The sequence below is a fragment of the Mauremys reevesii genome, linkage group 9 (assembly GCF_016161935.1).
Source record: "Mauremys reevesii isolate NIE-2019 linkage group 9, ASM1616193v1, whole genome shotgun sequence".
In the NCBI taxonomy this organism is placed as follows: Eukaryota; Metazoa; Chordata; order Testudines; family Geoemydidae; genus Mauremys; species Mauremys reevesii.
In genome coordinates, this window is record NC_052631.1 from 47,912,348 (window position 1) to 47,929,140 (window position 16,793).

Sequence of the window (16,793 nt, forward strand, 5' to 3'; positions counted from 1 at the left end):
ATTTTAGCACAGTTTGGCAAAAAGCACAAGTAATCGTTACGGGCAAATTTTCATACTTGGATAACATTTTGGCACCTAAATATTTATTTCAAGACCACACATTAAAAAAGCCATACCAACTTTTGCCTTAACAAGTGTGTGACAAAGGGTCTGCCAATAATTTATATTTCATGGCAATGAAAAACTGAGATAAAAGGTTTTAAACAGAGGTCTGGATAGACTGGATACACCCGCACCCAGTCATCTGTGGAAGGCTGTACCTGAATTTGGCATGAGAGAGGCTGCATTACTCATTGTTTAAATATATCCCCTCTGCTGGCCATCTCTGGCAGGATGGATCATGCATTTGTTCACCAAGCTTTACTGCGTGTGGATGTATCTTGAGAAAATTGGTTTGGAAAACAAGGAGAGCTGCCTTGGATTGAAGGGGGAGGGAACATAATGAGTGTATGCGAGGTCGGGGGATAGGAAATAACTCTCTGGACACAGCAGCAAGGTGGTGTCACTTTGGCCAGGGAAGTCAGAGACTGGGCTTGCTCTTTATACATGTGAGAGCTTCCTTTTTATTCTGTAACTAAGCAAACAGAGCCTGCCTCTCTGGGTTTGGGAAATTACCCAGATAAGGCATGTGATGGAAAATGCTGCTTTTAATTTAATCTGATTCTCTGTCTCTCTCTTTGTCTATTTTAAACAAATCTTTTTCCCCCAGAAACTACTGTCAGGGAAGGCGGGTGTTTCATGCCATTCAACCCAAACATGAGTGAATTTCTTCAACCTCAAGAGACACAGAAGGCAAATCTGTGTCTAGGAGTAGAGCTTGTGCTCCAAACTTGGGTAAGAAGCATGGGCAGAGGTGTCCTCTCTGAGGGAGGCACATTTCCTGGGGCTACAGTGGGCACACACAAGGGAAGAAACCAAAGATTCAAGAAGGAGGCATGAGTCAATAGAGGGGTGAATAGGTGGATTTGCCGCTTATGAAAGTGAGGCAATAATAGCCGTGGCTAGAAACATTTCTGAGTTAAAAACATCTGAAACTAGCTTTTAAGTGCATTTCACTCTGACAATTCCAAAATAGCCTCACATCTTCCTTTTCATTTTTGCCCATGAATATCTTTTTCTAGTTTCATGTGTTCCAGCTTTCAGCTAACAGGGAGTTTTAGGACCAAGTCAAAGATTATTATGGAGATTCTGACAGCACCTTTACTATTAGAGCACAGAGAACATCACTTTATTTATTTACTCTTCTCCCAGCAGATATTTAAAGAATTATAACCATATACATGTTAAAATTCTTACTTATAAAATATTACATGATTCAACCAAGTAAGTATACTGTTACTATGGAACATAAATTTCCTCCTTCAATGGTGAATGTCAACATATGACTTTCTTGTTGCCATAAAATATTCTACAGCTGCACTGTCCAGAATGACTAACAATAGTGAATCCTTCTGTCTCAATATTATGTTATAGAAGGAGGACTATGATAGAAAGACTCCTATGACAGAATTCTCTATATCTAATCTTAGCAGCTACTGCATACCAGCTGAGAGTAAATCTAAGTTCACATATTGAAACATTTTAAATTATTTAACACATTGGGACAAATTCATCTCTAGTACAACTCTACTGATTTAAACATTGTTATGTCAGGTATGAATCTGGCACATTTCTGAACAACAAAGTTAGTACTCTGTCCACTCTACTAGACAAAGGACATTGGTAAATGAACATTAATATCGACATTGTGGTGCAGAAACTATTACAGTAAAGACTACAACAAACTGACATTCATTTAATGGAAGAATCCAGTATCTCCTGATAATCTTGCCTTCCTAAATTCTTCCAGGACAGCTTATAACATGCCAGGAAAACAACACTAATCATAATAATGGCCCCTCCAATGAGGTCATAAATGCTGGGAAAGATGCGTAGCACTGCAAGCTGCAGAATCATGGCTATCACAATCTCTAAATGTTGCACTGTGCTGACCAGAGCTGGGTGAAATTTATTCAAGGCATAATAGACACCCAGGAAAGCCACAGTAGAACATATGCAGATGGCAATGAGATAGCTCCAGGTTTCTCCATCCAGTGGGATAATTGGCTCTTGAAGAAAAAACATGGTGGAGGCTCCCCAAGCAGTTCCAGTCCAACCAAAAGTAAACAGCGCAGTCCACATACTGACCCTATCTTTGATTGACTTGTAGACTATCATGGAAAGAGCTGTAGTTAAGCCTGCCATAACTGTCATTGTATAGCCAAAGGCTTCTTTCCAGACACTGAGCAAAGAATTTTCTTCATTAACAATGTTGGGGAACATGACCAGGCAAACACCAAAGACACTACTAACTACTGTCATTATGTCTATATAAGCCATTTGTTCATCTATTAGTAAAAAAGCCAAAATGGCACTAAAGACAGTGGTGGTTGCTCTCCACATAATGGTCCCATTGCTTGGGGGTACTATAGAGAAGGAGGTGTAAGCACAGGTAATGGAGATAACATTGCAGACACCATAGAAGAAGAGCTGCAGTCTGTATCCTTTTGGTCCAAAGGGGTCCTCGTGGTAGTAACACACAACAATGACAGACAACACCTGTATGACTGAACGAATGAAAATTAGTTCTAGAGATGGCACTTTGGAACGATCAGAAACAAGTTTAGTTATCAGAGCCACACACCCATGAGCCAAGGCAGAGGCAAACAGCACTACCCAAGTCTTTCTGGACTGAAATATGCTTCCTTCTGTAAAATTCTGGTGTTGTCCAGTCTCATTGGCTTTCGTCTCTTGGGCTGGCTGAGATTGGATATCCATAGTCCCAAAGAAGGCTCTTCCTTTCCTTTTTCTGTCACTCAGCAACCTTTTCTTTGGATTGTCCTCCATAAAGCTTCCGATATCTTCACTGGTTTCATCAGAGCCCTCTTCTCCAGGTTGGGGATAATGTGATGTATATTTCACTGTTACTGTGTTGGGATGGATTTTCACTCGTTTTTTCACTGGACATTGTTTGGAAGAAGTATCCATTTCCTCAGAGAACTAGGTCTGGTCTTTAAAAAAAAAAAGTTAGTTTTATTCAACCAATACTGTAAAATTCATTTGCATTGCAATCTTTTGACCATTTACAAATTATTGGCATGAACCTAACCAAGTTGTTCTTGTCCTCAATTAATTCTCTCTATTTTTATTTCACAATGGAAGTTGCTCAGTATCTTTGAAAACCAAGTCATTTTTAGTTAAGTGCCTAAATATAACTTTAGGGCCTAACTTTAGGCACTCACTTTTGAAAATGATACCTATTATTACATTGCTTCTTAAAAAGAGATATGGAAATTAATAACAGTTCTTATTACACTGAGAAGAATTTCCTTGTTGGACCTTTCTGGTCAGTTAGTCATTCTGTAATCATTAATGGTTTTATTCTTCACCAAGTTCTAAGGGGCAAAGAGAAATACAAACCGAAAATGAAATTTGGGTTAGAGAAGACTAGAGCAATTTTTGCAAATTCAAAGTGAAACAACCCAGAGACAGACAGATGGCATCACTGAGCACTTCAATGAACTAGGCACAAGGACCAGAAAAATGTAAAAAGTACTACAATCAATTTTCAAATTATCTGAAGCTGTTTTTGCATATTACTATTTCCAGAAACTGTTGACTATGAATTTGTTTTTCAAAGGAACTTCAGTTGGACAAAATGACTAAGAAATTTTATGAAAAGAAGCTGTCCACTCCTTGGCAATGTAGAGGAGAACAAGTAGATTTTGCTACTTTTATGAAATGACACAGATATCAAACTTATATTCAGGCTGCCTAAAGTGAACATTTGCATATTGTTCCATTCTACGTCACCTGGATGCCTCATTTTTCACCCAACATGGTTGAATTGTTACATTTATTCTATAAAGAAGAAAATTAATATATTAACAGATTTTCATCTGAAGAGACCATTATGATCTCTATCAAATTTGATTTCCTGCATGACACAGGCCAGAGAATTCCAACCAGTGATTCCTTCCTTCCGTGTAGGAAACATTTATTTCTATTTTATAAGTAAACATATCAAACCCAATAACTCATGTTTGCACTAGAGCATGTCTTGTAAAGTCACAGATTCCAAGGCCTGAATAATAATTCCTAGAGCAGATCTTTTAGAAAAACACTCAATTTGGTTTAAAAATACTCAGTGATGGATAATCCATGACAACCCTTGGTAAATTGTTCCAGTGGTTAATAACTCTGTTAATTTATGCCTTATTTTTAATCTGAATTAATCTATCTTCAAGTTCCAGGCACTGGATTGTGTTCGAGCTTTCTCTGCTAGACAGAAGAGCCCATTAATAAGTATTTGTTCCCCATGTAGGTATTATAGATAAGGCTGCCAGGATTTGATAATGGTTAGTCTTTGGTAAATGCTGATTTCACCTGACACACAGAAATAGACAAAGACATCCATCTACAACAATCAGCAAGCACAGCCTCCCTCTCCCCTAGCACCTACAGGAATCCAGTGTCCGTGGTTCCACAGCCATGCAGTGAGCCCTATACAGCCCCACTGTCATGGCCCATTTTATTCAATCACTGGCCAGCAGGGCCATCCCTACCCATATGCAAACTACGCAGCTGCGTAGGGCACCAGGAAATTTGGGGCCCCAAATTTCCTGGTGCCCTACACAGCTGTGTGCTGCATCCAGCTCCAGCATCCAGCTCGATCCCCCAGATGGCTGAGCTGGCCCCTCATGGACTGCGCACAGCAGGGCCCAGGAAACTGCCTCCGCCCCTGTCCCACCCCTTCCCCTCAGCTCCTGCCCCTGCTCTGCCCCTGCCCCCCCTCTTCCCACCCCAGCCCCACTCTGCCCCTTCCCCCCAAACCCCATCCCCTGAGCTATGCGTCCCCCCCACCTTAATGTCATGCAACTGAGAAAATCAAAATAGTTAAAAATAAAAAAGCTTTAAAATAAACATTGATGTTAATCATTTGAAGTTACAAAAATAAATAAATACATTTAATTCTGCCAGGCCTATTTATAAAGACAAGGTGGGTGAGGTAATATCCTGGGAAGCACTGAATTCTGTTGGTGAGAGAGGCAAGCTTTTGAGCTTACTCTGTGTGTGTCTCTAATATCCTGGGACCAACACAGCTACAACATTGCATACAAGCCTACTTAATTACAGTCTGTAAGTCACCCCTTAACCTTCTCTTTGAAAAGCAAAACACATTGAGCTCCTCACATTTATCACTAGGAGGCATGTTTTCTAATCCTTTAGTCATTCTTGTGGCTCTTCTCTGAACCCTCTCCAATTTATCAACATCCTTCTTGAATTGAGGGTACCAGAACAGAACCCAGTACTCCAGCAGCTGTTTAATCAATGCCAAATATAGAGTTAAAATAACCTCTACTCCGTGAGACTCACCTCTTTATGCATCCAAGGATTGCAGTGGCACTTTTGGACACCGCATTGCACTGGGAGCTCATGTTCAGCTGATTATCCACCACAACCCCCAAATCTTTTTCAGAGTCACTGCTTCCCAGGATAGAGTTCCCCCATCCTGTACGTATGGCCTGCATTCTTTGTTCCTAAATGTATACATTTACATTTAGCCATATTCAAACACATTATTTGCTTGCACTCAGCTTACCAAGTGATCCAGATCACTCTGAATCAGTGACCTGTCCTCTTCAATATTTACCCCAATTGTTGTGTCATCTACAATGATGATTTTATGTTTCTTCCAAGACATTGATAAGAATGTTTAATATCCTAGGGCCAAGAATCCATCTCTGCGATACCCCATTGGAAACACACACGCTCAATGACTATTCCCCATTTACAATTACATTTTGAGACTTATCAGTTAGCCAGCTTTTAATCTGTGTAATGTGTGACATGTTCATTTGATGGCATCCTAGCTTTTTAATCAAAAGGTTGTGTGGTACCAAGTCAAATGCCTTACAGAAATCTAACTATATTACACAAATACTATTAGGTTTATCAGCCAAACTTGTAATCTCATTAAAAAAATCAAGTTAGTTTGACAGGATCTGTTTTCCATAAACCCATGCTGACTTGCATTAATTATGTTACCCTCTTTTTAATCCTCCATTAATTGAGTCCCCTAACAGCTGCTCCATTATCTTTCCTGGAATCTATGTCAGACTGAGTGCCCTATAATTACCCCAGTCATCTTGTTTACCCTTTTAAAATATTGGCACACCATTAGCTTTCTTCCAGTTTTCTGGAGTTCCCATTGTTCCAAGATGTATTGAAAATTAACATTAACAGTCTAGTGAGCTCCTCAGCCAGCTCTTCTAAAACTCTTGGATGCAATTTACCTGGACCTGCTGATTTAAACATGTCTAACTTTAGTAACTGTGTTCAATATCCTCCTGAGATACTGTCATGGACCAGGGCATGGGTGGTCAAAGCAGTGGCAGTCAAGCCTAGTGGTCAAAATTGGGGTCAGTGGCTAGGAACAGTGCCAAGGGACAGTGCTGGAGTCAGCAACCAGGGGTCAGAGCCAAGGATCAGAATAGGAGGCAGGAACTGAGCAGGGCTGGAGAAAGGCTGGGAACAAGGCAAGCACAGGAGGTCAGTTGGGTCAGAGCCAGGCAAGGAGGCAGACAACTCTAGCCTGCTGCAGGACTCTGGACCAGACTCTGATCTGTGTGGCATCCTGCCTCTGGAGGAGACCAAGAGTTGGGAAGAGCTGCTGGGACTGCCATCCACCACGTACCCTGAGGAAGCTGAGGACCTGCAGACTACGGAGCCACACCAATGGACTGTGGTAGGAAGTAACCCAGGGGAACCAGACATTAGTCAGGTTGTGATGTCACAGTATGATTCAGCATGTTTCAGCAGGATTCCCACTGTCCTAGTGGCGGGATCCCCTGGCACTTTTAGGGCTTTGGGCTGGACCTAGTAGAGTAGGGATAGCCTGGGTCCCCCCAACCCTCTGCTGCTAACCCTGGGGTGGCAGCTGTGATGCCTTTATAAGCTGCAATAAGGCTTTATGGAAATATGCTTATGAATGTATATGTATATAACATAACTAGAATGTGTTTTATGCTACATATGCCATGTAACATATTTCTGTAAAGGTCATGATTTATTGAATCTATTAATCCTATTTGTATGCATGTATCATTTTTGTATTCGAAGTTATGAATATTGGCTGCATACTTATTTGATTCTAAGTAGGCTGTAGTGAAGCAGTTGGTCAGCTTCCTGAGAAAAAACTATTCTCAGTAAGTGCCCAATCAAGAAACACTTAAGCCAACAATGAACTTGGAGACACCAATCCACATCTGGGCTTTCCCAGGAATGTGGCTTGGCTGGTAAGGAACTCAGTCATGCATGGACATGTGACTTGCCCAGGTAATTCCAAAACTCCATTTTGTAGCTGGACTTTGCATAGGAGAGAAGAGGGGGTCTCCACCCACAAGAGAAAGTCTATTTAAGCCCAGGGAAAGCCCCTCCATTTGGTCTTCGGCTAGCTAAAGAAAGAGCCTCTTCACCCCCAAAAATACCTGAAAAAAACTAAAACAAAGGACAGTAACTGCAAGGGGTGTAAGTAATTGCTGGACCCAGACTAAAAGAAGATTAGTCTGTAAAAGGAAGCATTCTGAAACTGGTGAGGATTTTATCTGTATTCAGCTAAATTAAACATAGACTGGTGTGTTTTATCTTATTTTACTTGGTAATTCACTTTGTTCTGTCTGTTACTACTTAAATCCTACTATCTGTATTAAATAAAATCACTTTTTACTTCTTAATTAACCCAGAGTATGTATTAATACCTGGGGGATGGGAGAACAGCTGTGCATACCTCTCTATCAGTGTTTTAAAGGACAAACAATTAATGAGTTTACCCTCTATAAGCTTTATACAGGGTAAAGCTAATTTATTTGGGTTTAAACCCCATTGGGAGTTGAGCATCTAAGGGTACGTCTACACTACGGGATTATTCCGATTTTTTAAAACTTTTTTTTAACAAAAAATAAAAAAATCGGTGGCCGCGCATAGCACTAAGCACATTAAATCGTGTGGTGTGTCCCCATGGTCGCTGCGCTTTCTGGTATTTCTGCGTTGTGGGTGGTATAGCTCCTATCCTATCCCCCAGTTCCCCCTCCCCGCCCCCTTCCCTTTTTGGTTGAGATCCCAGTGCCTGGGGCAAAAAAAAAAAAAATCGTCCTGGGTGGTGGGGTAAATGTCGTCACCAGTCACTCCTTCTGCTGCAAGAAGCAGCATTTTTTGTTTTTTTCCATTTTTTCCTTTTCTGCCCATGCCATGGCAATAAATGACTCTCACCGTATGTGTACTAGATGCCGCTCACAGAGCGATTCAGCAGCTAACACAGAGCAAGCTGCTTTTTTTTGCATGAGCAGAGAGATGGTTACTAGCATATTGCACCATCCAAACCCTTCCATAAATTGGACTGAGGAGGATGATCATGGCAGTCCCTTTTACCATTTTGTGTGCTAGTGCCCTGGTCCAGAGCAGCCAGCAAAAAGCCAGATTTGTTTACTAGCCATATATTGCACCTCATGTACCATTAGCTTGTCTGTAGTAAGTGTAAAGTGCCCCTGGCGATCAGCCAGGGGCAAAAAAAAAAATTGAATGACTCCTGTAGTCAATCCCCTTTGGTTTAAAAAAAAAAAATCAGTGCCTATATAAATATAGGCAAGTAGAGAGAACCACCGTATCAGAGCACAGAGCTGTGCTGTGCTGTGTCAGAGCCTGCAGAAATGTGTAGATCTATCACAGGGGTGCTCCTGGGTAAACCCCCCTGTTTGATTCAGTTCTTCCCCAGCCTTTCTTCCCTTTCTTAGCATTGTCCCCCCCATTGTCCCCATGTGTGATGAATTAATAAACACACTGAATGAGTGGAAGGCAGCCTCCAGCTGCTATGATAGTCCAGACAGGACATTAGCAGTGTGTAGGAGAGAGCCCCAGCCCCCACTGCTGCTCCAGGGGGGGGAACTTTTTTTTTCTTATGAAAGGGTGGGGGGGGGGAGCCCAGCCCCCTGCCTGTTGTGATGATGATGGTTACTGCCATATGCACCCATCCATCACCAGAAAAAAAAAATGCAAGCCAGGCTGATGATGATGAGGATGGATTTTTGCTTTTTTTATCATGAGCTGATGATGATGATGAGGATTGATTTCATTTTATGTCATCCCCATGGCGAGGGGGGGATGGGATGTTTGTGTTGAGTGCTGCACTATCATCTGCATCTATCTGCAGCATTCAGTAGTAAAATGATGTAAAAAAAAAGGTCAGATTTTTTTTTTTTTTTTTCTGTCGGGTGGGTGGGTGTGGGGGGTGTGAGTAGGCCCTGCCTGACCCACCATGGACACGACACTGTGCATGTGCCTTGAAGCATTTCCAAGAATGCAAAAAATATTTTAGATATTTCTGGAGGAAGGAGAACTGTGGATCCAGTCCCCCATCCCCATCATTTTGATTTTTTTTTTTCTTTTTGCTTGCTTTTTCTGCTCGCGCTGCTGCGCTGCTAGCGCCTGTCTCTGTTGTTAAAAAGGATTAAAAAATTCTTTCTTTTTCTTTTCTGGTAACTGAGGCCTGATAGCCCGGATTTGCCAGCCCTGCCAGCATATCACATCCGCATGGTTTATTTTTTTTTTTTTTTATTTGATTTTCGACTGCCGCCGCACCACGTGCTGATCGGAGCTCAAACAGGAAAAAAGGAAAAATATTCAAAGTTTCTTTTTTTCCTCCTGTTTTCACCACCAACTCCAAGTTCAGATTCAGCGGTCTCCAGAGCACTCACTGGTGCACTGTATATAGGCCAATAGGCCAGCCACAATCACTCCACCACACCCCTAATCCGATATGTTAATTACAGCATTACTCCTCCTCTCTCCTCGTTCTCGAGGAGTAGAGAAAAAAAAAAAAAGAAAATAAAAAAAAAATATAAGGTGCCTAGTGTGTTTGTTTTTTTTTAATTTAAGCTTTTTTTTTATGCACCTAAAAAAATTTAAAAGCCTGTAGGCCTAAGTGTTAAAAACAAAAACACTTCTCTTAGCTGTTTTCAGTTAAGTCTGCAGCTTTGGGGCAAGTAATTCAGACCCTGGGTCTTTGTTGGAGCAGACGGACATGTCTGGCTCAGCAAAACAGGGTGCTGGGAACCCAAACTTGGCAGAAAAAGCAGCAGCAAAAATAGTCTTGGCACATCAGGTGGCAGCTCCCAAGGCGGGTTCTGTAATTCAACCCATCACAGCAGCCTTCTCACCCTAGGCCAGAAGGCCTGTGCCTTGTTTGTGACTTGTCCCAGCCAGAAGGCTGCAAGCCCCTAGACCAGGGGTGGGCAAACTTTTTGAGCCGAGGACCACATCTGGGTGGGGAAATTGTATGCAGGGCCGGGGCGGGGGTTGGGGTGCAAGAGGGAGTATGGGATGTGGGAGGGGGTGTGGTGTGCAGGAAGGGGCTCAGGGCAAGGGATTGGGGCAGAGGAGGGGTGCATGGCATATGAGGGAGCTTGGAAGGGGGTTGGCGTGCAGGAGGGGTGCCGAGTGCGAGAGGGGGCTCAGGGCAGGGGGTAGGGGTGCAGGAGGGGTGGGAGGTGCAGGCAGAGGGCTTAGGACAGGGAGTTGGGGGGCAGGGTGCAGGAGGGGTTTGGGCTCCGGCCCATGCCACTTACCTAAAGCGGCTCTGGGGTGGCAGCGGTGCGAACCCGGGCCAGGGCAGGCTCCCTGCACGCCTGCCCTGGCCCCACGCTGCGCCGTTCCGGAAAGCGCTGTGGCCCCTGGGGGAAGGGGGGTGGAGGGCTCCGCATGTACTGCCCTTGCCGCGCCTCCAGGTACCTCCTCCAAAGCTCCCATTGGCCATGGTTCCCCGTTCCCAACCAATGGGAGCTGCGGGAGGCAGTGCCTGGCGGCAAGGGCAACACATGGAGCCCTCTGCCCCCCCACCCCTGGAGGGCTGCAGAGAAGTGGTGCCGGCCGCTTCTGAGACCGGTGTGGGGCCTGCAGCACCACGGGGGACAATCCCATGGGCCGGATCCAAAGCCCTGAGGGGCCGGATCCGGCCCGTGGGCCGTGGTTTGCCCACCCCTGCCCTAGACTGTGTTCTCTGTCTGCCTTAGCCAGGAGGCTGCACTAAAGATTCCTTATTGTTCTTCCCCATCCAGGGATTCAGAGCTTAGGGTACGTCCAGACTACCCGCCGAATCGGCGGGTAGCGATTGATTTTGTGGGGATCGATATATCGCATCTCATCTAGACGCGATATATCGATCCCCGAACGCGCTCCCGTCGACTCCGGAACTCCACCGGAGCGAGTGGCGGTAGCGGAGTTGATGGGGGAGCCGCGGACATCGATCCCGAGCAGTGAGGACGGGAGGTAAGTCGGGATAAGATACTTCGACTTCAGCTATGGTATTCCCATAGCTGAAGTTGCGTATCTTACCTCGACACTGCCCCCCAGTGTGGACCAGGCCGTAGACTGTGTTTACTGCCTGCCTGTGATGAATGGACTAGGTCTAGAGGCCCCCTACTGGAGGCCTATTGGCTCTGCCTCACCTTGCCCCAGAAAATAGCAGAGGAGAAGTCCTCCAGGTGACCTAGAGTGGTTGCAGAGAAGCAGACAATTGGATGGGATGTTGGAGCAACCAATCAGGGTGGAAGGGCCAGATATAAGGAAGTAGCAAAGGCAAAGCAGTTAGTTGCTGCCTGGATATTGAGGAGGGAGAACTGGGAGCCTGGTTGGCAGAAAGAGCAGCAGGACTACGGACAGTTACTGCGGGTAGGACTGAGCCCAGGGAAGGCTGCTAAAGACGGGGTGCCTGCCTGGCTAGAAGAGCAGCGGGAGCATGGAAAGGTTAGTGTGGGCAGGCGGAGCCCAGGGGACTGAGACCAGAACCTAGCCAGCCCAGGTGCAGGTACTGTGATGGACTCTGCTGGTCTGGTTGAAGACTGAGTCCAGTGAGGGCTGCTGAAAGGACACCAACTGAGGGTACTGAGATGGGCCCCCTGTTGGGCTACTACAGAAGGCAATGCCTCTGGGGAGGGAGCCTTGGTGCTATGACCCCATACCAGAGCCGTGAGAAAGAACTAGAGACTGTATACCTGGGAAGTGGGGGACAGTGTGTGTGACTTGACCAGAGGGCTGAGTTGCTGAAGACCTGCCAAACTACCATTGGCCGGGGGGGCACTTGCAAGAGGCAGGTGCCACCCTGTTGTAAGAACTGAAAGAAAAACAGGCTCCCACCCAACCAGAAAGGGAGTGCCTGCAAGAGGTAGGTGCCACCCTGTTAAAAAACTAAGTGATTGCAGGTATGTAGTGGCCAAAACAGGGGCGCTCATGAGAGGTGGGTGCTGACCCCATTACACTGCCTTAGCCAGAAGGCTTAGGCTAAAGACTACTTCTTGCTCTGCCCAGCCCAGAGAGTCACAGCCTAGACTGTTTACTGTCTGCCTTAGCCAGGAGGCTTGAGCTAGGGAAGTGCTGATTAGCTTTTGTTTATTGCCTGATGCAGCAAGTCAGAGTGGCCTCCCTCCAAGCCTGAGAGAGCCTGAGATGGAGGGACCACCACAGATGCAATGAGCCCAGCTCCTCTGTTTACAGAGGGAGCTGCAAGCCAGATAAATGCATGGGGGGCAGGGCTAGACTTAGCCCATGTTTGACATTTCTGCTCTACCTTAACCAAAAGCAACTGTGCTGGATGCAAGAATCACTAATGATGCTGTCTGGCCAGGGTGTCAGCATACATCATCACAATGCTCCTTTTGGTCTGAACTTGTGACTAGAGGATTGCTGGGAAGGAGGAAAAGGGGTTTCTACACAGTGTGCACCCAGACACCCTCTCAGAATGAAGGTGTGTGACAGTGTGCGGTGAATGAACTATGGTACCCCCCTGACACAGGGCAGAATGGGATTGTGTGACTAGCCCATTAAGAGGCGTTTGACTAAGTCTGGGCACCCAGACAAAAGAGACTAATAGGGAATTCACAGCCTTCCCAGAGGGAACAGCTTTGAGTCTTGTATTGTGGTTTTAGTGCCTATTACAGTTTAAAGGGCTACTAGTCTGTTACAGATGTACTGTAGCATAACTGGTACTGCACAGGCCTATTGTACAAGCTGCAGAGAAGCCAGCCACCAGATGCATCCAATGGTAGCGAAAGTCTTATGGGGCCTCTGTGGTCCCCATACCACTCCTGTAGTGGAGCTTTGTTACTGTGGTGAACCAAGGGGAATGATTTGCCCAGTCTGAGTTTGCATGTAGGAAAAATATCATCTTAATCCTAAACTGAGAACATCTGATACAGAATTGGTGTAAGCAGAGAGATGCAACAGACAGGTGAAATTCACACCCATCAGCCCCTCCACCTCAATTTCACAGGGTATTGGGACCACTGTATCTGTGTAAAAGTGGATCCACAGCCCCTCCCCAGACTCCCATGGACCATTGGCGGTTTGTCCCAAACTGACCTTCTATGCCAGTCCTGTGTGGGCCATTCCAGAGGGCATCTCCATGGTGTAGATACTCCTGCATGGTCACACTCAATCCAACTCATTCTATCAGGCTTACAGGGCATGGAGTGCTTCACACCTACTCCTGTACCTAGCACAGATCTTGCCCATGTTGCATATTATATACAAAATAGAGTTTTTAATTATTTCAACTGGGTTGCACTAGGATAGAAATTACAGCATTAGAGCCATGGCGATTACATGGGTCTGAGTTTAAAAAAAAAATCTGTTTTCTAAAAATGGTAACTCCCCTACATATCCCTGCATCCTTTTTTTCCTGCTTAATACATGTATTACTGCCTGATGAAAGCCACACACTGGTCACCCTAAACATTAAGATGAAATTGTCAACAGTGACAAATGAAATATTGTGTCTGTATGGTGAAATAATGAGTGGCATGATAGTTTAGTAAAGAGTCTTTCTCTGATTTTTTCTATTGAAAAATTTGTTTGAACAAGAGCAACAAATATTTTCCAGTAAAATAAAACAAACATGAAGGTCTAATGGCAAACAGTTTTGTTTAATTATAAGAATATAGAAAATAATTAATTCTAAAGCATAGATTAATTATTTTAAAGGAACTTATGTCTTTAGCTCTAATTGTTTACTTTATAAGTTTAATAAAATATATGCTGTATTTGCTGCAGTGATGTGTTCCATATTAAATGTCATCTTTTTAATCACAATCATACATTTAATTTTGTTCTTTTTAAGAAGTGGTGACTTTCATTTGTTGACTAGGTCACTTTAATGTAAAGTAAGACCGGAAAAGAGAACCACCAGATATATACTCTCCAAAGAAACAGATCCTGAGCATTCTATTATATTTTAAATGGCAACTTGTTCTAGAAATAGTTAGCTAATATTGAATTTGAGTATGTAATTTTTGGCTATTATGGGGACTCTACATACAAATTATTGCATAACAACAGTTTAATTGAAATTAAGTGAATGTTCACATTGGTAATTTGGATAAAATCTCAGACTTTATATTACAATCAATGTATCTTGTGGGGAAAAGCAGGCAGATATTACTAGACTTAATAGTATTTCAAGTTTCTAAAATAGTGGTAATCGAATGGAATTTTACTCATACCTTGATGGCAAGTAGGCACTTGTTTAGACAAACTGAGATGGATTCAAGAAGAGTCCAAAATTCATAAATTAAAAATCTGTTGTGGAAAGTCGATTCTGTGAGCAGATTTACACTACACTGTCCGCAGCAGCACTGTGTGCATTTTTGTCAGATATTCTAAATCTGCCCCTCCCCCCACAAATAAATCTGGATATTTGTCTCTTCCGCCAAAAAAAAGTAAGATTCAGCATCTGCGCTTTAAAGCATCCTTTTCCTTACAGTTCATAGAACTCTTTACTTTGAATGCGTCAGCTTTTCTCACTGAAATATAAATAGATCTTTGTATCAGCATTTAAATATCAATGTGTCTTAATCATAGTCTCTGCCGACAAACATATGAAAGTAAAACTATCAGATCTTACTGACTGTTCGGGAACTCTTCCAACCTGCTAATTAAAAACGCTACATTGATTTGCTAAAATCAGCCTATTGTGAGATTATCTACAGCTTTCTCCATCTGCACCCATTCTTCACACCAGCTTTAGGAGGAAAATGTCCTTGTCTTGTGATATCTTGGAATTAGCCGTATTTCTTTAAAGAGCAGATTAGTAAATCCTAGAGCCTGGGAGAGAAATGAAAGGGCTTCGATCTCCCTGTATGCCGCAGAGCTAAAATGGAGAGGACAAAGAGGCGGGTAAATGCAGCCCACAAGTCCCTCTGAGCTGCTGAATGACGGCTAGAGATATTTCAGTACCTTGGACACACAGCAAATGAGTTTAGCGCTGTTCTCTAATGATACATAAAGCGGCATTACCAGTCCTGGGCTCGATGTACCCCGGACTGCGCTCTTACCCATTTACCATTTTTTGTCTATATTTATGGAACCGGATCAATTGAAGTCGCTTTGAGAAGTCTCCCAGTGAATCCATATCTGGTCTGAACAAACGACCGCCTCCAAATCTCCTGCCTTGTAAAGCGCAGTGAGCATTAATAACAGAGGCAGGAGGTTGTTACTTGAATGAACTGAGCCTGTATAACAGCTGGGATGTCTGCGTTATCATGCAACAGATCAGTAAATACCATAAGGAAAAGGGGGTGTGTGGAGGGGAGGAAGAAATCTCTATTTACCTCTCGCTTAGAAGGAGCCGATCAAGTCCAAACAATGATGCCTTTAAACAATGAGGAGGCTGCGTGATGTTAGAGGAAAAGAAGGGAGGAAATCTGTTCTCCAGAATTTGTCAATCCTTTCATCTTTCTCACGCGGTAAGAGCCCAGAAGGCAGGACAACGCCATTAATCCCAGTGTAATGTGAAGTCAGCAACACAGCCTGGCGTACTCCAGAAAAGGGTGTTTGCAGAACTAGACTTGGTTCTCCTTTCTCCACTCGCCCTCTTCTCTCTGCGAAGAGGGGCCTGGAGGAAAAGACTGAGGCGACAGCAAAAGACTCAGGAGAGAGCGACAGGGCAGGAGCAAGTGAGCATGCCCAGTAAGCACAAGGGCATCTGACAGTTGTATCAACATTCATTTTTATTTAATGTTAGAGTATTACTTACAGTAGCTTTCTTTTGCCTGGATTTTTAATTTCTTTTAATTGATATAATGCTTATGCGGATTAAGCAACCGGGCTCAGTCAAGGAGAAAAAACAACGAGGTGTAGCATCAGAAATCAAAATGCCTCTGGTGTCCAGGGCTGAAAAGATTATGGTGTGCTGTTCTCCAATTACAAAATCTGGGATTTTTTTCAGTAATTTATATTGTCATGTTTTGGCAGATATATAAACAGCAAGATGTCTAGTAACAACCTGCTGTTTGTATAATTACTGTTCTGTTCATTACCACAAGTCTGTCTGATAAAGGAAATGTATATTGATATGAAACTTCCGTAAGACAGTTAGTCCCACACAACATTCTGATTAAAGAGACTAAGGTTCTCTTATGCTAATATGGTGCACATAAAAGGGATTAAAAACTGTCTGACAGATGAAATATGGAATTGTTAATTAGGAATCATTATTGCTTAAGAGTGTTTCTAGAGGGATCCTAAGGATTGATTTTCAGCCTAACCCCCTTTAATATTGATGCTTCAGAAGGAAATATTAAAGTTTACAGATTATACCAAGATGGGTCATATGGTAAATAATGATGCCATCCAGATAAATCAATATCACTTTGTAAACTGGGGTTGGGGGAGGGGAGAAACCAACGTATATTTTAATACAACGAAAT

At 43.6% G+C, this 16,793-nt stretch overlaps 1 protein-coding gene across 5 annotated transcripts; it reads right to left on the bottom strand.

Annotated features, from left to right (window-relative positions):
• Window positions 1–1,775: 1,775 nt before the first annotated feature.
• On the bottom strand, window positions 1,776–15,946 carry SLC35G2 (solute carrier family 35 member G2). Of its 5 annotated transcripts, none has more exons than XM_039489092.1 (2): window positions 15,696–15,946; window positions 1,776–3,050 (listed from the first exon to the last, which is right to left on the bottom strand). In XM_039489092.1, exon 2 carries the CDS (start codon window positions 3,025–3,027, stop codon window positions 1,792–1,794), a length of 1,236 nt encoding a protein of 411 aa, XP_039345026.1. In that variant the 5' UTR covers window positions 3,028–3,050; window positions 15,696–15,946; the 3' UTR covers window positions 1,776–1,791. The 5 variants fall into 5 exon arrangements, with proteins under 5 accessions (XP_039345026.1, XP_039345030.1, XP_039345027.1 ...); XM_039489096.1 differs by lacking the exon at window positions 15,696–15,946 and adding an exon at window positions 14,589–14,667; XM_039489093.1 differs by lacking the exon at window positions 15,696–15,946 and adding an exon at window positions 10,662–10,677.
• Window positions 15,947–16,793: the final 847 nt, after the last annotated feature.

Coding starts and splice junctions, on each gene's coding strand:
- SLC35G2 (XM_039489092.1), bottom strand. CDS start 3,027: ATGGATACTTCTTCCAAACAATGTCCAGTGAAAAAACGAGTGAAAATC.